This window comes from Arvicola amphibius, chromosome 3 (assembly GCF_903992535.2).
Source record: "Arvicola amphibius chromosome 3, mArvAmp1.2, whole genome shotgun sequence".
NCBI lineage: Eukaryota > Metazoa > Chordata > Mammalia > Rodentia > Cricetidae > Arvicola > Arvicola amphibius.
The window spans coordinates 48,095,011-48,118,787 of record NC_052049.1 but is presented as its reverse complement, the minus strand read 5'-3'; the positions used below and the strand labels follow the sequence as shown (position 1 = coordinate 48,118,787).

The 23,777-nt window shown below is 44.7% G+C and overlaps 1 protein-coding gene across 1 annotated transcript in view; it reads right to left on the bottom strand.

Moving 5' to 3' along the window:
* Positions 1 to 23,777, bottom strand: part of Map1b (microtubule associated protein 1B) — a 92,738-nt gene that overhangs the window by 62,616 nt on the left and 6,345 nt on the right. Inside the window, exon 2 of the mRNA XM_038322857.1 lies at positions 21,882 to 21,983. Coding sequence (XP_038178785.1) covers positions 21,882 to 21,983 — 102 coding nt within the window. The remainder of the gene's footprint in view (positions 1 to 21,881; positions 21,984 to 23,777) is intronic.

The window sequence follows — 23,777 nt, the reverse complement described above, 5'->3', positions numbered from 1 at the left end:
CAAATAGTGTTAAAGCACACATCAGGCTTGCCCATGTTCTGTGACTCTGCTTTCATCTTGTGGTCCCCTAGCGAGAACTAAACTGCCTGTCTTACTGTCAACTGCAGCCCTTTGCAAGGACGCATGTCCCCGCGCTTGATTAGTCAAGAATGACGGGCCCTTGGGTGAGGCGGTGCTCACCTTCAATCCCAGTGCCCCCTTCCTCCCAGCTCTCTGGAGGCAGCACCAGGCGGATCTCTGCGAAGCTGTGACAACCTGTTCTACATATCCAATTCCAGATCTGCCAAAACTACTAAGACTGGGGACCATACGCCCTCATATACCAACGTGTGATGACCCCAGAGTGTGATGGGGAAGGAGTCTCCGTCTGCCGTGGCACTGGCCAGTCATCTTTAGAGTCATACCTCACTATGCGGGCTAGAAACAGCACCAGAACACCAAATATTACAAATTCCAAGCAACAATAATCATCCAACACTGGGAAGAAACTCAGAGCCCAGAGAATCTGGTGACAAGCCCAACAAGTACAAAAGGTACCAACAAGCATCTGGAGCAGAAACCGGGGTTCCTCGGTGCCAGACCCTGCACCATCTGTTCTGACACAGATTTACTATGGAGGCAGCACAATCCCACATTCCGAGATCTCACGGAACGACGTTTTCTGTCACGGCTGTTTTCTCTATCTACTCGAATCTCCTTAACTCAGATTGACATCGTGGCTTTCCGTGCTGTGTCATTACACAAGTCTGAGGTTTCTGAGGTTAGGGTCTGAAGAACTTTTCAACCTCTGACTCAAACGAGTTCTGTTTCCCCTAGACACAGAGCTTACTACTGAATCTCATTTCCATGAGAAAAACAAAGGCGGTAGTGATTCATGCCTCAAACGCTAGGCTTTATCATTTAAAAAACAATGCCAATGCCTATGCCTCTTCCTGATTGCAAAGTGACACAAGACTACTGCTCAAAATGATTTGTAATGTGGTCTGAACATTGCGTCTTGTTGCCCAACCATCACCAATCACTCCTATCAAGAACATTGCGTCTTCTTGCCCAACCATCACTAACCACACCAGTCACTCCTATCAAGAATTTCAGGGTTTTCTCAGGGGTCGTCATACACACACACACACACACACACACACAATGTGTATATATATGTATACACACATATATATGTATGTATATATATTTGCATAATTTTATGCATGTCTTCTCTGCTTATTCCAATAGGACAAATGTCTGGTTGGAAACAACCAAGTAAAATGCTTGTGCACTTTTACGACCTGATTTTGACAGAAATTTCCATTTCAGAAAGGTTGTCCGGAGCCAGGAGCAAAGCAGGAGAGGTTTGGCCTGTGCTCTTTGCCTACACAATCAGTACCGTTTTCAAAGTTTGCAGGGAAACAAGAAGATACGGTTACCTGTGTCTTCACTCCTATTTCTTTATCCATAGAGGTTGTGTGCTTTTCAGAGGTGTGCTGGCCATGTTCTGTGTATGTGTCGCTCTCTCTGCCAGTCACCTGTGTGTATGTAAACTGAATATACATATCCTATGCCTATTTTTTTTTAAAAAGATTTATTTATTTATTATGTAGACAGTGTTCTGGGGCACAAGATCTCATTACAGATGGTTGTGAGCCACCATGTGGTTGCTAGGAATTGAACTCAGGACCTCTGGAAGAGTAGTCAGTGCTCTTAACCTCTGAGCCACCTATGCCCATTTTTTAATGTTTTATTTAGTTATCTGTAAGAGCTCTTTATAAAACAAGGATATTAAATTTTTGACTATGAAACATGGAACAAATTCTTTCAGAATCACTTCTAATTGTATGGCAATTTAGAGTAATAAGGCTTTTTTTTTTCTTTTACATTTTCACCAGCGTAGAAATAAGTCATGCCATCTGCTGGTAAAAAAGCAGAATAGTTGGTATCTACTTATGTGTCTAACGTAGTATGTGTATCCGTGCTTTTCCCATGCCCATTAATTTATATTAGATACCAAAGATGAACAGCTAATTTAGGGTTTTAATGGCATTCTGGAAGTGTGCATACCTCTATGACTACGGATCTTCAATCACATTCAAATATTAAGGCTACTTTAGTTGGTCAGGAGAGGGGAAGGAAAGACTTCGGGATGTTAGACACGAAGGGGAGAGCTAAATTCTAATCCCTATTATGACTACTTCTGGGGTGAACTTTTGACATAGTTAAGCCCTGTTTAAAGGAATCACACTAACTCAAACTCTGAATTTTCTGAGACAAATGAGGAAAGGAGCCTTTAGCAGCTTTAAATGAGATTTTTTTTTAAAACCAATGCTTGCAGATGGCATAGGAGAAGCTGCTGCCATCTTATTCTGGATGAAGATGATCTTACCAGCTAAAGAGCATAAGGCTTTCATGGGATTCAAGCAGAAAATACAACTTAATGCAAGCCTCACACTCAACACGAACGGTGGTTCTGGTTTAGCGGCTACAAGGCTCTTGTTTACTGGGAGTGTCCCTTGTGAGCAGATCTAGGAAAAGCAGCGTGTTCAAAGGCCCTGTGGAAACCGGCTCTGCCAAGACATCAGCTGACTACAGGAAGAGGACCAATTGGTCGCTGATTGCACTCGGATGCATGCAGATCCACAGCTGAGCCCCAGAGCCAGCACTGACCTGTCAGGACAGCCAGCAATCAGGCAGCTACTCTCTTTACAGGAAGCAGCCCTAAGTGCACTCAACTGATCTTTAGGGACTGGAGTTCTGATGGAAACCAAAACACAAACTATCCCAAGAAGCCCTTCAATTTAGTGCCATGGACACAGCCCTCAGTAGCAGGGAGAGGCACTTGATCCTCAGGTAGCAGACACACAAATCTGAACTTCCCTATAACTGGAAATGAGCAAACACAGCTACTCTCAACCGAGCACAGAGATTTTTAACAATAAAACTAATGTGGGTAACTCGATAATGTAGCTCAGTGGTACAAGCATGGAGTCCCGGAGTCAACCCTCAGTACTGAAAACGATTAACTTTGATTCTGGGGGAGAAAAAAATAGCAAGTTCCAGACAAAATTTTCCCCATTGAGATTGTTAGCTTGGCAAAATGAGAAAATAAAAATGAAGATTGCAGTTCATTTTTTTAAATATCCAGGGGTATGTGGAGATGCACACCTATAATCCCAGAGCTCTGGAGGCAGGGGCAGAGAGAGGGAGAGTCAGGCCAGGTTGGGCAGCATAGCAAGACTTTGTCTCAAAGGCAAAAAATACAAAGAAAAAACGTTGAAAACCAAGCCTGGACACGCCCTGATCAGGAAGCTCGTCTGGCCAGCAACTGAGTAAATGGAACAAAACTGCAGGCCAGGCTGGCTTGGAGCAGGGTCTGGCAGAAGGCGGGAGTAAATGATCTCGAAAAGCAACTGAGACTATTGCCCTCTTCCCACCATCCAGGCTACGGCAGACTCAACATTATCCCAGAGACCCAAGCCAGGGAGGAGTCAGATGATGGCCATTTTGAGAGCTTGGAGGGGCCATGAGTGGGGTAGCAGGGAAGATGACCCTACCGTCCCTTCAGCAACCTGGAAGAGGAGGATGTGGCCATCTCCAGACAGTAATTTCAGCTCTCCAGAGCAAGTAATGACTACTTGTCTGCCACGGTCTTACAGTGGTGACAAGGTAGGAAAGCTATCTTGTATTCCAAGGGACCCAAGGAGTACCAACCATCCGAGCGGAAGCAACGTTGTATCAACCAAGAAGAAAGTTCGGGGAAAATCCAGATGAGAGCCCACGTCTGAAGTCAGATTTGTTAAACCCCAACTCTGCATGAAGTAATTACAGAGCTGGTACACAGCTGTGGGCATCTCCCGTCTTCCCATACAGGGGCAGCATGACAGGTGACCTTGAGAGTACAGTGTTTCTAGAAGCCTCAAACTGGGCATGGCACACCCTTGGGTCTTTCCAAACTAAGAGCCACCCTAGACCTTACAGAACTGCAACGGAAGACTTTCGGTCAAATTAATATCACACCACTCATATAAACAAAGGCAGCTAGAGAAACACCTGGAATAAAGGAGGGTGGGGAGAAGTAGCTCACCAGCCACCCCTCCAGACAGAACAAGAAGAGGAACGGGCAAGTGGGCGATGTGTATGCAGTGTCATTCTTGGTAAGGAAATCTGACCTGCACCCAAAAAAACTAAATGCTAAGAAGGGTCTGGCTTTACAAATACAGAGGCCTGAGCGAGATCATCTAGGCGAGTAAGTCACTGTGGACCTCTTCCTTTCAATGCTTTGGAAAAGGTTTTTTAAAACGAAGGTTTCCAAACAAACGAAACCCCCTGTGATTGCAAAGGCTCTCTAATGCAGGCGGCCCTGGATCTCAGAGTCCCTGTGTCTTCTCCACAGGGAGAGGGGCTAGACAGGCTGGATTTGTTCCCTCGCCTGATTCTGCAAAAGCCTTGCAGAAGTGGGGGAGGAAGGCAGGAGAGGGGCCTCTAAAGAGAAGTGGCATCTTTTCAGAACGCTAGCCTGTTATCTGAAAGGAAATGATCATAGGAGGTGAAAATAACCTCTGATAATCACCAGACTCAGCCTGTGGGGTGTAGCTACTGGGGCTGGTCAACACCACTGCACAGGGGAGCAGGGCAGCTTGCTTAGCTGTCCAGGGTCACACAGCTAATCGAAAGCCAGGCTCTACTGGAACCTGACTTTTCCAACTTAGACCTATCTGACTGCTCGGAACAAGAAAACGACTCCTCTTCCCCCACATTGGAAAATGATTTTCTTCTCATTTTTTAAAATCTATTTGATGTTATTTATTTTCCCCCAAGTCTATGTTTACTGTTGTTGGACGTGAAAATTGTTGACAAACGCCAATCTGGGCACAGAGACTCTGACACCTGACCCTGGCTTATTTGTTTGGACGAGAAGGGAATGAAGAGCTCTACCCAGAAACATAACAAATAAGGCCTCAAAGACATCCTCCATCAATGCCAATCGTGAAAAACACCAACATTTCAGAGGCGGATGGGACCAGCTGCCTGCGTCCCCTTTCCACCCCCGTGCCTTCGCTTTTCAGAGCCATTTTTCTGCAGCAGGGCCTAGGGCCATTGTGGGTTTTGAGAAGGACACTCTGCTTTTGTAAGGCAAGGAGGCGATTTCCCAGGCACGCTTTGTGTGCCCGCGCTTTCACTAATTGATAGGCGGAGCTGCGGTCATCTCTGTTCCTGTGGTCTGTGTGTGTGTGTGTGTGTGTGTGTGCGCGCGCGCGCGCGCGCGCGCACGCGCACACACACACGTGCTCGTGCACAAGATAAAGTGCACACTTTTCCAAGTTTTGATTGATTTTTTTTTTCTCTCCTTTTTAAAAACTTCTATGAAGTACGACAATAGCCATCGGTAGCAAGATTTATTAAAACCAAATTCTTAGTGGAAATGAAAAAAAAACTCGTCAGTAGAATTTCTCTGCCCATGCTAATCCCCTGTTTGACATGCAATGACATCATCCTACAGGGAGGGTGGGTGTGCACAGAAGACAATGGAATGTCTGCTATAATTACAGGGCTTACTATGCAGGATCAGGGAGGTGACTGAGCAGCCGGCAAGCCCTTCTCACCGGGCCTTCCTGGCGAATACAATGGGACACAGTACCACAGTGCGGGTGGGCGGGGTCTGGCCCTGGCAACACTGAAAGGAGCAGAAATCAAAGGACTGCACTGACCAGCCTTCATTTTCTGATGAAAAAAACATCTCCAAGAGACCGCTGAAGTAAAGCTGCATCCCCCCACCACTGAGACAAGATGAACTGCAGCCTCACAGAAGGCAACGTGTGCACATAAAACATCAACAGACACGCAAACACAGGAAAGCACTTTTCAAAGCATTGCCATGCTGTACACTCACAACACTGAATATCTACTCCGCGCTTGGCATGAGGACATTGTGCTGATTTATATGAAGCAATTAACCTTACCAGAGGATACTGTTTTCCTTTGTAAAAATAACATTTATACGTTCCCTTTAAAAACATAGGTTTTACCAGGTGGTGGTAGCAAATGCCTTTAATCCTAGCACTCAGGAGTCAGAGGCAGGTGGGTCTCTTTGAATCAGCATGGTGAACAGAGAGAGAGAGTTCCAGGGCAGCCAAGGCAACACAAAGAAACCCTGCCTCAGAAAAAAAAAAAGGTTTTAGCAGGGTGGTGATGGGGTATGCCTTTAATCCCAGCACTTGGAAGGCAGAGGCAGACAGATCTCTTGAGTTCAAGGCCAGCCTGCTCTACAAGAGCTAGTTCAAGGACAGGCTCCAAAGCTACAGAGAAACCTTGTCTTGAAAAACCAATTTAAAAAAAAAAAGAAGAGCCGGGCGGTGGTGGCGCACACCTTTAATCCCAGCACTCTGGGAGGCAGAGGCAGGCGGATCTCTGTGAGTTCGAGGCCAGCCTGGTCTACAAGAGCTAGTTCCAGGACAGGCTCTAAAAAAGCTGCAGAGAAACCCTGTCTCGAAAAAACAAAAAAAGAAAAAAGCAAAAAAAAGAAAAGAAAAAGAAAAAGAAAAAAAGAAAACGGGTTTTGAAGTGTATCAAAAATGGCAAGACAGTAGCTAGCACATTCTCTAACGATGAGGAATTCTTAAAGAAGCCAGTGGGATGACACGCCAGCAGACTTGAACAGTCTAATGTGCTTTGTCCAGATTTATGCATTTTCAAGCAATTCATAAACAGCAACTTCTAGACTGACACTAAGAGCAAATGTGACACTCCTGTTGGTAGGGACCGGGGCGACGGGCATTGTTAGGAAGACAGAGATCTCAGTTTCAACCCATGAAGGACACTGATGAGACAAAGAGAGGTGAAAAGGCTTGACTCTAGAGATCTTCGGGCTGATAATGGGAGGAAATGATAAACTCAAAGCAACCACTTATACGAGTGTTGCTATAAACCTCTTCGCAGTGGCCAACGGGACAGCGAGTTTGAGCAGAGTCAAGAGGAAGCAGCTTTCCTAACATTTCCTAGCATTTCCCCGAAGGGTTAAAAGCGCCACTCATCACTAGAGATATTTCCCTGTTAAGAACGTGAATCCAAAAACCTGAAAGACAGAAGACAACATGCATGGTGAAATACTTGTTTACAGTTCAAAATATCTGCATATCACTTAGAAAAAAAGAATACCATGCCAGAGTTCAACCTAGTGCCACGCGCCTGTGGTCCCAGCACTGGGGAGGAAGGCGGAGAGAATCAGTGGGAGTGAAAGGCCAGCCGGGTGTATGTGGTGAGACTTGCCTCAGAAGAACAAAACACAAACAAAAAGAGGATGCTCTGCTAATTACCGCGGAGCCGTCAACCTCACGACAGCACGTTTCAATAAATGAAAACAAATGAAATGAATGAAAACAAAATATGTACGTAACTCACTCTCGCAATTACGGCTTTTGGATTAACTTCAAAGATTAGGGCACAGCGACAGCTTTGAGTGGCAGATGCCCACAAACAGACTCTATTATACAATGACTGCTTCAGCTTAGGCTGAGTTGAAGTGGGTGACGTGGGGACAGGCAAGAATATGCTCTATTTCGAATTTATGGGTCTTTGAAAAATTAGTGAAAACACACGACCAACGACAAACATTGCCCACGATGATAAAATTAAAACGATTTCACCTAAGGAAAAAAGTAACAGGTCACAGGTAACGTTCATGGATCGGTTAGTATGATCTCACCATTCCCACCCTTCCTATGGCCTGTAGCCTCTGCATATGCATGCATCCTCAGTAGGACAGGATCATCGGGAAGGAAACTGAGGCACAGAGATCTGAAACATGATGTGGAGCTTGCATTTGAACCTGGGTACTCCAGCACCAAGTGTTCCGTCGGACTCAAGGAGGCTAGACAGGCTTGGAGTTTAGTCCGTCACTCCTGTCCTCAAATCTAGCCTGCAAGTCACACTTCAGCAGAAACTAGTAGCCATTTCGTGAGGCTTCTCCTGCCCTTAAGAACCAGACAGAGCTGGGGATAGAGGAGGCTGCTGTGGGCATGGCAACCTGAGCTGAGCTGAGTGGCATTTCAGGAAAAGTCCCTGTAAGGGGAGGCAGCATTTGGGTGAAAACTCAGGACTCTAGTGGGATACAGTGAGATTGCCCAAGGAGGCTGTGCATGTGTTGAGCCTAAACAGACATTTCCATGTCCAGGGAGAGGACAAACAGAACTCAAAATGGAACCTTTGGAAAAGGTCTATAGTACAAGATAAAAATGAGGATTGGCCTGAGAGTTGGTGGAAAACTTTATCTCAAAAAATGACTTTCTCTAAGGAACAAAGTGAAGTTCTGGGAAAATAACTGGTATCCATATATATATATGGCAGACATCTATGAAATGATGGAGAACCATCCAAGTAGGATGAGTCATGAAGCAAGGAAGCAGCAGGATGCTGACCTACGCAAAGCAAACAGTGGAGATAACCGGCCTGGCAGAGACTGGACCAGCACCACCTCCTAAGCATCCTGTAAGCAAATGCAGGCAAGAAGATGCAAAGTAACTTATTCACAAGAGCACAAATCTACTTAGCAGAGATGGTTAAAGCCAAGGTTATCTGTCCCAGCCCCACCTATCTATCTGCTAAGGGCTCTCTGCCTACTGCTCTTAGCGGCTGGCTATTTGCCATCTGCCTCTGTCAAGTCTCTGAAAGCTGATAGTTTGTAAATAAATATCCTCCTACACCTTAGTGTTATAAAGGAAATCTATAACGAAGAAATTGCATATAATGTGAGCAATGACTGCTTATTTTCATTTTGTAATATAGCGTCTTTTCTGTTCTGTAAGGTGATGCTAGTTTCTTGAGCCTGTGACACCTCATGACTCCTCCTTGTGCCCTTGTAGGCCTAGTTCTTAACATTACCCTAAGGCTCTTTAACCTAAAGCCTCTTTGTCTCCATGGTTAAGAGATAACCGCATTCTTTCTTTCTTACAAGTTTGCTGCAACTGGGAAAAAGAGCCACATCTTATTTAGAATCATGCAAGATTTTTGCTCTGAAATCTGTTCTGGGATTAATTTAAGTTCTCTGTTCCTTTTTTGTATTCAAAGTATGTTTTTGTTTATTTCTTTTCTTTCTTTCTTCTGGAATTGTAAATTGGAATTTTCTGTCATTTTTGTTACTAACTAGTTTCAAATTTGTCAGGAGCCTACTTACCAGGCATAGAAAATCCATTTGCTGGGTATAGTTGGCCAGCAGTGAAGATTCTAAGGATAGAATCCTATTTCGAGATGACCCCATGGAGTGAGTTACTTTGACGCATTATTTCATTTATATTTATATTTATTTATATGCTGGAATGATATTCCAAAGGCTCTAAATAGTCTCTGCTCTATGTATAAAACAAAACAAAAACAGACAGGGTATAATAGCATATCTAACTGACCACGAGGTAAAGCTTATTTAAAAAACAAACACTGACCTCATGCTAGGCGTCTAAAAATAACCCAGACCAATATTTGTAGAGGACATGGTTGTGATTGGAGAGTGGGGAGACATGCTCTTCAAAAAAAAAAAAATGAATGAGAGATGGAAACAGATGACATCAGAGGAGGGATGAGTGACATTTGCGAAGGCCTAATGGAAGAGCAAGAAACAACTGGGATGACAGGTGGGGCTGTCACTGTTTGCACCTGACATACTCCACCAGAAAACATTCCTCTCATAAGTAGGAGCGTATTCTAAAATCCCAACTAGAAGCATATTTTAGCAGACACATTAATCAGTGGTAGTTGATTATCATTACGAAGCATGATGTATTGCCACAGTAGTGTGTGCTACACGTTGACACAGCTGGCAGTACGGGTATTTACATCAGCGTGGATGGAAACCCAGAACATTTCATGTGATGTTATAGCATCCCTAAACAATAGGAGTTTCCTAGCTCTGTTGTGACCTTATGGAACCACACACACACACACACACACACACACACACACACACAAAATGATTCACAAACACCTAAGTAGCTGCAAAATGTAGCCTTAAGATTGCAATTTAAAGGTATTTTGGGCAATAAGCATTTTAAAATAATTTAATTTTTCATTCGTTTTAGATTAGTGGTTCTCAGCTGGTGGGTCGAGACCCCTTTGGGGTGTGTATCAGATATCCTGAATATCAGATATTTACATTATGATCATAACAGTAGCAAAATTACAGTTATGAAGTAGCAACCATGAGGGACTGTACTAAGGGGTGGCAGCATTAGGTAGGTCGAGAACTATGTTGTGGGTCCTGGCTGGTTTTGTGTTGAGTGGCTTCTTAAAGGATCACAAAATGGAGAAAACAACTACGTGCTTTTAATATTGTGCTTTCATAGAGAAGGCATGCGTGAAGGAGGAGGGCATGGCTGAGACTTGGTGAACGTGCCTAGGGACATGGGTCAGAACAACACGGATGCACCACACTGGGGCACATTCTGAACATGGGTCAGAACAGCACGGACGCAACACACGGGGGCACATCCTTCAAACTCTGTGAGTTTCAAGCTAAGTAAAAGACAGATATGGTCTCCTCTCCACCCACCCATCCCCTCGGCAACAGTTTTGGGTTCTTCTGCATCATGCAGAACCAGTGTTTCCTCAGAAGCAGTATCAGATCCAGAGAGAGCCGAAGCTCACACTGAGACAATCACATTAGTGCTGTAGTGGCCGTTCACTAAAGCCAAGCCACTTGCCATGTGGTAGAATTAGCACCGAGACTCACACTGAGGTTCTGAAGGCACCTGGGGAAGGATAAGCAGGTTGGTCTGAGCCTGGATTCCAAACTGGAAGCAAGGTGTGTTCTCCCCTCGTGTGAGGAGGGCATCCTTTGGCCCGTGTTTCCAATAAATGACAATATTTGTTTAAAGGGTGAACCAAAGAAGAGAAAGGTAGAGAAATCTGTCCTTGTCTCCTCTCTCTGTCTCTCTCTGTGTCTCTCTCTGTTTCTCTCTGTCTCTCTGTTTCTGTCTCTCTCTCTCTCTCTCTCTCAAATCATCCTAGAAAGGAGAAGAAATAATGAATTTCCAAATTCATATTTACTACAAATAGTTTAAATATATTTAGCATGCTATCTATGGTTTTCTGTGTACACACAAAAATGTTATTTAGAAGTAAATAAGTAAATTAAAATAAACTTTTAGAAAAAGGGATCAGATTAGAGATGGGACAAATTGAACCAGCACCTTAAAGGTCTCAGTTGTAAGCTGGGCGTGGTGGTGCATGCCTTTAATGCCAGCACTCACTTGGGAAGCATTGGCAAGTAGATCTCAGAGTTTGAGGACAGCCTGGTTTACAGAGTTCCAAGACAGTCAGAGCTAAGCAGGAAAACTCTGTCTCAAAAAAGTCAAAACAAACAACAAACAAACAAACAAACAAATAAATAAATAAATAAATAAGGTCTCAAATGTCAATAGCCAGTCATAAGTCACATTACCATAAAATAATCACTTTTCCATTTGGCTAATCATGGCTTTCTGGTGATAATCACCTGAATGCACATTGTTGGTAATAATCTGATTTGAGCATGGCTCCCCAAGGGTATTCATATCTGCATGTCCTGACTTGTTAAATTATGCTATGCTAATTGATGGTTCGCATGACAAGACATGCATAGCTGGTCATGAGCATTAAAATGCAGGCCGTTCTCAATTATGTACAACGGACGAAGTGCCTGGGACTTCGGACACACTCAAACTACGGTCAGTTCCCAAGTTGATGTGTCGCAGTCCTTCAGCCCCTTTCCAAACCCTTGTAAACAAGTCGCTAGTCTGAGGTGCAAAGCAGCCCCGAGCGCCAACGTGCAAGTTCTCCTTCTAAGGGGAGAAGACAATGAAGTTATTTCCGATTTGGCATCGTGTAGATAAAACACCCACTATCTGACTTCTGAAATACTTTGCACACAGGTGTCCGCCATTGTTCTGGTTTGCACTTTCTACAAAGAGAGATAGGAAATGACAAGGGCCAAGAGTCTCCATCCTGGGAAGTCAATGTTCTGAGCATGTCAAGGCTGTGGCTCTTTCCTGCTTGACAGTCCTAGTAGAGGGGACAGGCAGATTTTCTCAATAAATTGTTTTTCCTAGGCTTCTTAAACTTAGTTTTAAAAACATTAAACTGTAGAGAGGACAAGCATTTCAATGTATAGAGGTCTGATTTCAATGCTGAGGCATTGTGGTAGCATTCATGGTGCCCTGTGTTAAAGGGCCAGGAAGTGGGCTCAGCAATCAGCTCCACCTTTTGACAAACTGTGTTCTGCAGATGCTGGATCCACAGTGGAAGGGACAGGCCAAACTTATGCTTCAATAAAACTGAAGCAGTTATTCAGAGTAGCTTATGCAGCTACAAAAAATAAAAAAACAAACAAACAAAAAACAAGCAGGGAAAGCTTGCCACAGAATCCCGCCTTATTTGTTTGTTTGTTTGTTTGTTTGTTTATCACCCGACTGTGCTGCAGGTCATTTGCATGGACCTAATGGAGTTTAAACCCCCTCTATTTTCAGGAAAGGATACAGCAACCTTCCAGAAAGCTTCAGGGCTGACAGGAGATAAGATAGGCTCCTTTGCAGCTAGGGCTGCTGCCCAGGGTCAGGCTTTTAGGAGGAAGGGAGCAGGCCCAACCTGCTTTCCCAGACAAAGGAGCAGGCCCTTTCCGAGGTGAGGTGTCCACTCTAGCTTCAGGGCAGTGAACCGGCTAATTCACATTTATTTCCAAGGAACTCCACTCTGTCACAACCACCCCTCATGTCTCAGTCTGGAAACTAAGCAGCTACGTCCAGCCAGAGTTTGTGTCATTTCAGAGGTCATGAATCCTTCAAAACGCTATTTCCATCCGTGAACTGAAGGACTTGGCTCTAAAACAAAGTTCCAAACTAGGAAATACTTGAGTTTGGGTTCCAAATTTCCCAGACCACAAAGAGATGTTAACATCTATGTCTCAAATCGCATAGAGCATATATTTTTGTTTGAAGCATATTCTATGCACACGTACTTTTAAAAGCATATCCTCAATTTAAAGAATTTGTAGGGCTCTCTCACAAATTTCTGATTTGTACACATTGTAAACTTAGTTGTCTTGTTTATGAAAATAATTACAACCAACTCCCAGGCTAGGATTTATCAGTAAGTTGTCTAGGTCTTACTATGCCTGCAGGATTCCAAACTGAATTGTGCTTTCTGCCCATGTTTTTAATTTTAATGACATACTGCCTGACAATGGGCAGTGTCTCAAAAGACAAACCACAAAACATAAGGAGCTTGTCTCCTTCCCAGTGGATCGGAATAAAACTGCTTCTCCCCCACAACTCACTCTCTCTCTCTCTCTCTCTCTCTCTCTCTCTCTCTCTCTCTCTCTCTCTCCTCTCTCTCCTTTCTCCTCTCTCTCTTTCACACACACACACACAGACACACACACAGACATACACACGCACACACACGCAAGCACGTGTGCATGTGCACTATATTAAACAAGTTACACAATGCTTGAACACCTTGTAAGGCCCATGGAGCATCACACAAAAATCCTTTTCCGACTGAACTGCAACACCAAAATTCTGAATTTTGCACTGAGAAACGACTTGGGATTCTAGTTGTGAAAAAGTCCCTCCTTATCTAAGCAGGCCTCCAGTGTAATTAACAAGAGGTTTGCACAGGTGTTCCGCAGGCCCCTATCTTCCAGGTGCTACAGACTACAAGATGGCTGCAGAGCTGTTCGTCCCTCGTGATGGTGTTGTTCACGGGCAGCAGGGTGTATCAACCCATCTTTAATCTTTTGCTATCAGATTTTTTGTTTGTTTGTTTGCTTGCTTGCTTGTTTGTTTTGTTTTGCCAAACATGATCTTTTTTTTTTTTTTTTTTTTTTTTTTTGCTGAATTTCAGGAACGGGAAAGCAACACCACAGGCGGCTCAGCTACTCCTACTCCCCGTGAGGCTCCCACAGGAATCTGTGAATTCGGGCCAGAGGCTACTCAGTGACTGCTCTTGCGACTACCGAAACCCCACCTTATTAAGGAGAGTCTGGCTTAAGGCAAAGGGCCGGGGGAGGGGCTTTCCTCCTAGACAAGCAAGGTCGTCCCTGGGATTCTGTATTTCATCCCAGTCCCTGCAAACCGGGTGGGAGCAAACTCCACTTGAGTCTTTTACACTGAGGTCTGGTGCTTGCTTTTAATCACATACTTCTCCTCTCAAATCACATATGGAGTCTCCTGTTTCATTTTCTGTGGGCATTCATCTCACTACGCCTAAGCAAAGGCAGTCCTTTAAGCCCTGGATGAGTTGATTAAAGTCACGTTATTTTTGTCTTGTTTGTGTTAGCTGCCCAGGCCCTGCAGTTCACTTTTAAGGTGAATCCCCAGGCGGGGGCACTTCTTACTTTCCCACACGTCTCCGGGACCAAGGAAACATGACTTCACACAACAGCATGTGTGTTACCTCAGACCGCAGGGAGAAAACAAAAGCGGTGAACCGTGGAGTGTGATGTTTGAAGATACCCGAGAGTTGCCGAGGTAGCAGTTAATTAGTCTTGGGTTGCTGCTGGGGGCGGAGCGCTGGTACCTGGCAACCTTTGTCAACAGGACTAGACCCAGGTTTGAACGATCAAACCACAGGGCTTGTTCGGCTTTCCACCTTCGCTCCTGATTTTTAGGAATTAGAGTAAATCATCCCCCCTTGCCACCCCATACACAATTTGAAAATTGAGAAAGCGCTTTCTTTGTCAAACAGCGCTGTTTTAAAGGAATGGATGGTGTCTTTTTCTAACTAAATTATGAACGGTGGGGCTTCTCCCACATTTTCTTTCACACTCCTTTGTTTACTAATGAGTACTCAATATTATTTGCCTGAGTTTGAGACACAATCAGTCTTCTCTGCCATTCTCTCTGGCAGTATTACCACAAACGCAGAACGCACAAATGTGGCCCACAAAGACCCCAAAGATGGCCGTGAGCAAGTACAGAACTGGGGCTGCCTGGCCGTCCACGACTGTTGTGTGCTTTTAAAACCCGGGTAAAATCATGGGCACTTTAGTCCCTGAAAGGGAAGAAAAGGGCATGGAGGTCACCCGCAATGCCACCCTTGGTGAGCAGTGACAGCAGCTGCTCTGGGCTGCACTTAGCTGGACTTAATGGACAGTTATTGGTGTTCCCTAACACAGTTCCTGAGCCCAGGCAGCCCACTTCCTGCCACCTCCCTACCTAGGCCGGTCTGTATGGAGCACTTCCACAGTGGCCATTAGGAGCCCTTGAGAGCCATTACTGTCAGCAGACTAAAACACCCTTTCTACTCAGGCTTAAAAAAAAAAGTGAGATGTATAGTTATTTCTAGGTGGTCTCAATGAGGCATCATTAACTCCCCGCGGAAGGAAGGCGCCTGAGCACAGCAAGGACACGGTGTTTTTTCCTTCATGTTGGCCACACCTGTACTGAAGGAGGGAACCACCTAGTGTGTTGGGATGTGGGTGAAAAGAGCCCCCGAAATGTCAAAGCTGAGAGGAACGCAGATCTCGCAGGAACTGAGTCTTGTGCTATACGCTCCGCCAGATTCTGAAGAGCTTGGCTCTTGAGCGGTTTTGGAAATTGCAGGCTATCATCTGCAGTCTGAACCCTGAGTCTGAAGGGAAACAGGAGGGCAGGAGCAGGTAGGAGGGAGGGGTACTAAACACACAGCCCTCCCAGAGAGTGGGCTGGGCAGGCTTGAGCAGGAGGGCCCGGGAGGGGGGAGGGGACGGGCGGAACCTAGGGCTTTGCTTTAAAATAACTCTTTCCCTGGCAGGCACCATTTACTTCTGTGAGTATTAAACAGAAGTCCAGTTATTCCATGAAAAATAAGACTTGTCATTTTAATATCAGAGTTCTTCCTGTCATCTTGGACAATGACATAATGAAAAAGAACGAGGAAGCCAAGGGAGCATGGGGACAGGGACCCTGCCCTGTCTCTGTACCTAGGACAAAGGAAGCAGCAGGGTGAAGCCTTGGCTTTCAGGAGGTCACAGGTTCCCTGAGCGATAAGTCTGTCCTTTGAATGCAATGGGAACATGTATTTGTGTGCTTCGTTGCTTCAAGGCTGAGAGCAAGGCTGACAATATACCCACAACTCACCATCGCGGAGCAGTGGGTGGACTGTGAGCACACACCACCAAGCCATCACCCTACATAACGCCTAAACAAACAGGACTGGACTCAGAAACACGGCAAGCACATCTGAAAGAAATGCCGTTATCTTTCCTGTGACCGCGCAGGCAAATGTTCATGAGACCTCGACTCATTCATGTGAAAGGAAGGAAGGGACTCGCCTGCCTGAAACTGCAAAGCTGGGTTTTAATTCCCTACCCACACCAGGCTCCGGAAAGGATATATTCAGCAGTCACTGAGCACAAACCTAGAAACGCTCACCTGCAGGCTGTTTGTGTTTCCTCCTCTAACAGGAAAGACATGAGTCCTTAAACAGAACGGCCCAGGGACCCATCACAACCGTAGAAGGCTTTTGTAAACGTGATCTAGTAGCTAGCCGTGATAAAAGTAGGCCCAGAGTGTAAATACGCCAAGGTTGTACTATTTACTCAGCTGAGTGAGAAAATAAACCACAGGAAATCCAAGATTCTTCAGCTTGGCAGAGACTCTAGCCGCTGGTGTGCTGGAGAGAGAAGAGGAAACGGTGGTGGGAAGGAAAGGATGAGGTGGGGACGGGTGGGTCAACTGCAGTAAGGGAGACAGCTAGGGCTCTCCCCAACATCACCACCCTTGTTTCCCGTGTGGTAGGCCATGTTGCAAACGGTCTAACCTCGGCTCTACTCTTCAGGACTCTAGCACATTGCCTTCGTTTTGCTTTAGTGCCCAAAGGACTAAGCACTGCTGGGAATCTATCTGTGACTAATTCAGAGGCTCTTGCTGTCTCTACACCAAAGGAGCAGTGGCATGCCTTCGGAGAATGCCAAAGGCAACTGTTTCTGAGGAGCATTCGTATACCTTAAAAACTTTCACAGGAAGGAAGACAGCCATATATCTGAACCTGGCATTTCCCACAGACATTTGGAATCACCACACAGAGAAGATGCACAGAATTTCTTTGTGAAGACGGGAGATGGCTACTCATTTATATTTCCGTTCCCAGAAGAAAGGTCTCAATGTGCTTATACACATTAACTCAACTGATCTTCACAGAAATTCTATAAAGTAGAGTGAGGTAATCCAAACCCAGAAAGACAAACATGGTATGTGCTCACTCATAAGTGGATATTAGACGTAAATCAAAGGATAGCCAGCCTATAGTCCACGACCACAGAGAAGCTAGGTAACAAGGAGAGCCCTAAGAGAGACATACATGGATCCCCCTGGGGAGGGGAAATAGACAGGATCTCCGGAGAAAATTGGGAACATAGTGTGTGTGGAGGGGATGTAAGAAGAGGGGGAGGGAAAGAGGGGTGAGGGGAGGAGAACATAAGGGAATGGGATGGTTGACATGGGGGAAGGACAGAGAGGGAGAACAAGGAAAGAGATATCTTGATTGGGGCTAGCAAGAAACCTGGCCTAGAGAAAGTCCCAGGAATCCACAAGACTGACCCCAACCCTAAGCAATAATGGAGTAGATGCCTGAACTGGCCTTCCTCTATAATTAGATTGATGACTACCGTAATTGTCATCATAGAACCTACACCCAGAAACTGACGGAAGCAGAGGCAGAGATCCACAGCTAAGCACTGGACTGAGCTCCCAGAGTCCAGTCAAAGAGAGGGAGGAGCAATAATATGAGCACAGGGGTCAAGACCCACAGAAACACCTGACCTGAGCAAGTGGGAGCTCACTGACTCTGGACCGACAATGGGGGACGCTGCATAGGACCGAACTAGGCCCTCTGAATGTGGGTGACAGTTCTGTCACTTGGGCAGTATGTGGGAACACTGGCAGTGGGACCAGGATTTATCCCTAGTGCATGAACTGGCTTTTTGTAGCTCATTGCCTATGGATGGATTCCTTGCTCAGTCTAGATATAGGGGGGAAGGGCCTTGGTCCTGCCTCAAAGTGTTGTGACAGACTTTGTTGACTCCCCATGGGAAGCCTCACCTTCTCTGAGGAGTGGACGGGAGGAGTGGAGTGGGTGGAAGGTGGGGGAGCAGGAGGAGGAAAGGGAGTGGGAACTGGGATTGGTATATAAAATGAGAAAAGACTGTTTTAAATAAAATTTTAAAAATTCGGAAAGCAAGTTAGAGAAAATTTCAAGTTCCTATCAACAACCATTAAAAAAAAAACCCTCTCTGAAGTAGAAGTAAGCATTCTGGCTTACTTGCCAGGAGAGTGAGAAGCGAAACGAATGTCCAAGGTCATTCAGAAAACAATCCATGACAGGGCTAAGAACAAATGTGGGGAGCTGGCTCGAGAACCTGTAACTGTTACATTGTGCTGATGGCAAGGAACTGGGCTATCAAAAAAATTAACTATGTTAAAGAACAGATAAAAAGGGACAAAGGGCAAGAAAAGAGAAAACTAAATGAAATGGTGGTGCCCTTTTCCTTTGTTTGGGGAATGACTTTCTTCCTTTCTTTTCTTCCTCCCTCCCTCCCTCCCTTCCCCCCTCTCTTTCTTTCTTCCTTCCTTTCTTCCTTCCTTCCTTCCTTCCTTCCTTCCTTCCTTCCTTCCTTTCTCCCTCCCTCCCCCTTTCTTTCTTCTTTTTTGTATGAAAGGGGAGTCTCCCCATCCCAACCATGGGATACTTCCCATGCCCTCAGGAGATAACCTCCCCTGTAACTATATGCACCAAGGTCTACAGTTAAACCTGGGAAAGAAACAGTAGAAATGGAAGTGAACAGAATTCTATGCATCAGGGCAAGCCTGAGCTCCTGTAGAAAGTCTTGCTGATTCTTACTCCTGGAGACCTGCAACAATGACTCAAACCCAACATCATTAAGGCACAAAAATCATATGTACACAAACAACAGCTTTATGATAGCGTGGGGACTCAGAAATGACATGTTTCTCTATGCTGCAAAGACTCAGCTGCTGAGCTGTCTCTTGAGTCAAAGACAAGGCTGTTCTTTCAGGACCATTGTGCCGACTAGTCCAGTTCTCACATGGCCAGAAAGCTTCAGACAGGGAAAGTCCACAGGGAATGGCCTTGGTACACAGCATAGGTGTGCTCAGAGATGTGAGCCAATTCCACACTTGGCTGGTTTGAAACACTGGTGTAGACTTCAGTGGCTGACCAGCGCCAAAATTATATAGTCTGCCAATGCTATAGGACATCAAGACCTCTGCACTGACGTTCTGAAGGAGTCACACTATGCCAGTCCACCCAGTGTACAGAAGGCCACTTACATCCCAGGTCTCAAATGACAATTCAGACTGATTTTGAGTGAGACAGTGATTGACTCCCCAAAGCCACAGTACAAAGTCTAAAGTAGTATGAGAGCGAGGGCCTCATTCCACCCACATGGTTTGCCCTTTGCAATTAAGGCAACCACCAAATTTTCATATATAACTTCTGACTCTTAAAAACAATAAAGGAAATAACAATCAACATAAATGTGCAATGGACCTGACTTCCACAAGACCCTTTGTCTACAGGGCCACAAATTGTAACATATATCTTACTGTAAGGCTGGTAGGTAAAAACTCACCAAACCAAATCAACCAACCAACAAACAACAACGAAATTTTTTTGTGGGGTGTTGATGTTATGAATCAGTGTTTCTCTCTATACCCTCGGCTGTCCTGGAACTAGCTCTTGTAGACCAGGCTGGCCTCAAACTCACAGAGATCCACCTGCCACTACCTCCAGGGTGCTGGGACTCTAAATGAGGAGGCTCAACTGATCCCGCTGTGCCTGAGAAACAAAGCTCGGCTTTCAGTGAGTCTCCAGTGTGTGGGGAAGAGGCCACTAGACGTGAATGCACCTAGAACCAGACTAAACTTCTCCAGGGTCTTCAGGAAGCTTCGCTAAAGGTTTCCTTGAGCTCAAAGTAAGGATCGTCTTGATCTCTCCAGCCACCCAATCTGTGTTCTTGCCCCTTCATCTCCTTCTGCAACATACCTGAGATTCAATATGAATTGAGCTTTATCATGGACAGATTTTAGGCTTTAAATTAAAAATTTTTAGATTTGTGGTAAAGGATGCAAAGGCCCTAAAACCCAGATCTCCAAAAATCTTAGACTTTTCTGGTGCCAAACATTTTAATAAAGAATATTTAACCTGTATTAGAGTCTTGGTTAGAACACTTCATGCCGCCACAGGAGCACCATGCCTTGGCTTTGCTCAGTGGGAAGCTGGAACACTGAGGGACAGTCCTAATATTAACTCATTCTGCAGCTGGCCAGAATGCTAAGGGCACTGTGCTGACACTGCTAGATAGGTGACCTGTTATAGCAGGTGACAGCAGGAGGGAGAAGGGGCAGGGTATGTCATAACATGGCAATCTGGAGAGCATTCCCTCTCTAGTCTCCAGGAGTAGTCCAAGCTAGACCTTTAGTCCGGAAAGCGTTAATTCTTCTGCAGTATTTGCAGTCTTTCATTTGGCAATACACATCTGTCGTCATATAAAGGCAATCCAAGTATGAACGTATACAATGAAAGCCACATGTTTATAAGAGAAAGAAGGAAGTCTTACAAAGCAGGAAGCCAGAAGAACCTACAGAGAATCAACAGGCGCTTGGCTTTTACTTGTTGAAACAAACGTACTTGTTGTCAAAGGGCACTCATCTCTTGTGAGATCGTTACAGAGATTTGCAAGACATAAAAATAAAACACAATAATGAGAAAATACCTTAAGCTATACCTAGCCTTCAGCAAAGTACTTGCTGATGGTCCCTAAACAGCGCCTTCCCCACCCCCACCCACCTTGCCCACCATATTCTCTATGTTTTTATTAACACATTCAGTTCTGTGTTTGAAAGCTGTAGTTCAGGGTCACTGGAATGTATGGGGCTTTATTCTAAGCTCAAATTCAAGAGGAAAAGCAGGGGACAGTCCCATGACTATATTACTGAGTTAAGAATGACTCACGAAGGCATTAATATTCCGCACAAGCGGTTTCAAATCTCAGTTACATGGGCTAATGGAATATGATCTAATCATCTCAGAAACTCCAACCTTCATTCCTGATGTTCTGTCAATGCCAATAAGAAATCAGAGCAGAGAAGCAGAGATAGAAAACTCTTGATGTTATGTAAGATTCAAATAATAGTCAAGAAATAAAATGTAGTATCATTTTTGACAGACACGCCTGGGTTTAGAAAGTCCCTGAGCCAGAAAACTGTTTTATAATGCCCCAGTGGGAGCAGCTGGGAGAAATGGAAGAAGAGATGAAGCTGCATAAACCATCACCCAAACCCAGAGACGTGGGCGAGGCACATCCTCATGGAGAGGACTGTCAGGGAACGGCTTCCTCTCTGCCCAATGTTTGTGTCCTTACCTTCGATTCTCTTACTGTGCTCTTTTTATTCTGAAAGAAAGGCCGTTTCTACAGCAGCTTGGATGAGCAGACTCTTCCCCACACTGAGGAAGATCTCTGAGCTGAAAAACATCTTTTGTGCCTGAAACGCCATGTGTCCCTTTTCTTTCTAGAGAAGGGAGCTGGAGGATCATAGGCGCATCTGATTTGTATTCTTGGCTTTGAGTAAAATTAATACTGAAGTAGTCTTGAGGTCAGAGACATCGAAACCAAAAAGGGAAATAGCCTGGACTTTGAAACCTCTCACCTAGAATCCACACCATAAATAACTCGCATGACAACCTCTTAAATTCTACTTCCTTAGGTTGTGGCTACTGGCTAAAGTCATTGACACAAACAGAATACAAAAAACCTCGAAGCAATGAGAGGAAGGTTGTTTGTTTTTCTCCCATGCTAGGCAAAGTTTCCCCAGACAATGTCATGCCCCTCATTCTTCCAAGTTCTAGGCTCACACTAACAGAAGCCTCACCTGGAACTTCAGGAGAGAATCGTGCAGAGTGTCGAGATACAAAAAGTTTGAGTTCTTGGTCCAAGTTGCATTCAATCAGGTTTGTGTCCCATGATCGGATTCCTGTGGAGGAAAAGGGAGATAGTTGGCAAGCTTCCAGGGAGGCATCTCTGAGTGAGTTTGGAGAACATTCCTACAAAGATTTCTCAGGCCTTTTTCTAGAGAGTTCCTTGGCTAGCAGTGGGTGCCCACAAATGGAGAAGGGGAGGTCCCTCCACTGAGACACACAAGGAGGGAGACCTGATGGAGGGGCTGAGGTTCTACCCTTCATAAAATGGAGATGCAGCGCTGCTGGAGGCTGGAAAGAAGAGTTATCAGGGAAATGGCAGGCTGGAGGAAAGAGCGAACGGGCAGAAGATGCCAGTTCTGGCTAAAAGGCTGCAGACAGCATCAGCTTCTTCAGGATCCGGGACTGGGAGGCCAGTGTCAGATGAACCATTCAATGGCAGCCACCATTCAAGCCCAGGCCTCTGGTTTCCAAAGAATGCTCTTGCAGTGTGTTTGTGTGGTTTCTTCTTTACTCATTTCTCGCATTAGTTTGCTAATCATGTGATCTTTAATAAGCATGATTTGGCCTAGGATTCCTAGTGTGTTGTGCTAATTTTTTTTTAATCCAGAAGGAGAAAAAATAGAAAAGTGGCACCTTTTTACACTTGATAAGACTCTGATGGAATTGAGAGTAGGTATGAACGTCCTTGCATTGGCCTGGAAGGAACAATTAGGGGTCAGAGTAACCCACAATCAAGAATGAGAATGATTGTAGTTTCTGGTTCTGGTCACACCTCTGAAGTCTCTTCCTTACTTCCGGCTCCCCCTCCTCATCCCAAATGGGATGCCTTGGAGGGAAACACAGAGAGTACCAAGTCAGGAGTATACTGGACAAAAGCCAGGAAGAGCTGAGAACCCAAGAACCCGAGACAACATATGTGTATATCTGTTCATGTGTATGTGTCTTCACATGTATGTATCTTCACATATATGTGCTTAGACTTTCCCCCAACAGATTGTTCATGATAGAACCAGTCCACAGTACTAAGACTGTACACTGGTGTGAGTGTCCTCAACTGCCAGGGATCAATGTCTGAACCAACAAATATTTATTATCCAACTCCTAAAAGAGGAGCTCAAGCCCATAGGTATAACTCTGCAAGTAAACTATGTTTAACCAAATGGCCAATGACTGATTGATTGATTGATTGATTGGTATTTCTGCCATCAGCCCAGAGGGTTCAAATGGCAGTGCATGAAATCCACCTCTAAATCCTTAATGCCTATATTTACCAACATTTGCAATTGATTAAATGTTCTTATCTTAGGAATAATTATGTGCAATATACATAAAATAGATATATAACACATATATTAATTATATGTAATATCTTAGCTAAGATATATTATATTTTATCTTTTAAAAGATTGTGGAGCTCAGTTCACTGTACATGTAAAGGTATCTTCAAATTCATTCTCTCTCATTTTTGCTTTTTTTTTGTTTCTTTGTTTTGAGACAGGATCTTACTACTAAGCCAAACCAACCTCAAACTTACTCTATCTATTCCTGGCTGCCCTTGACATTGTAGTTCTGATACCTGAGCATCTAGATTGTTGGACAAAGACTGTCTCCATCAGAGGAAGATTTTTCAAGCAGCCGTGTGCCCCTTAGTTGGAGGCAGAGTCCTTCTCAAGAATAACAGGTGTTCAGATAAGAAAGGGTTAACATTCCCAAGGAGCATTCCTAAGGAGAAGCTAAATTATAAGGGACATTTTATGAGTCTCCCTGGAAACATTAAAGGCCTCAGTTTGCATTTGTGCTAATGGAATATTTAAATTTTAACAAGAAAGGCATGTTGAGAGTTTGTG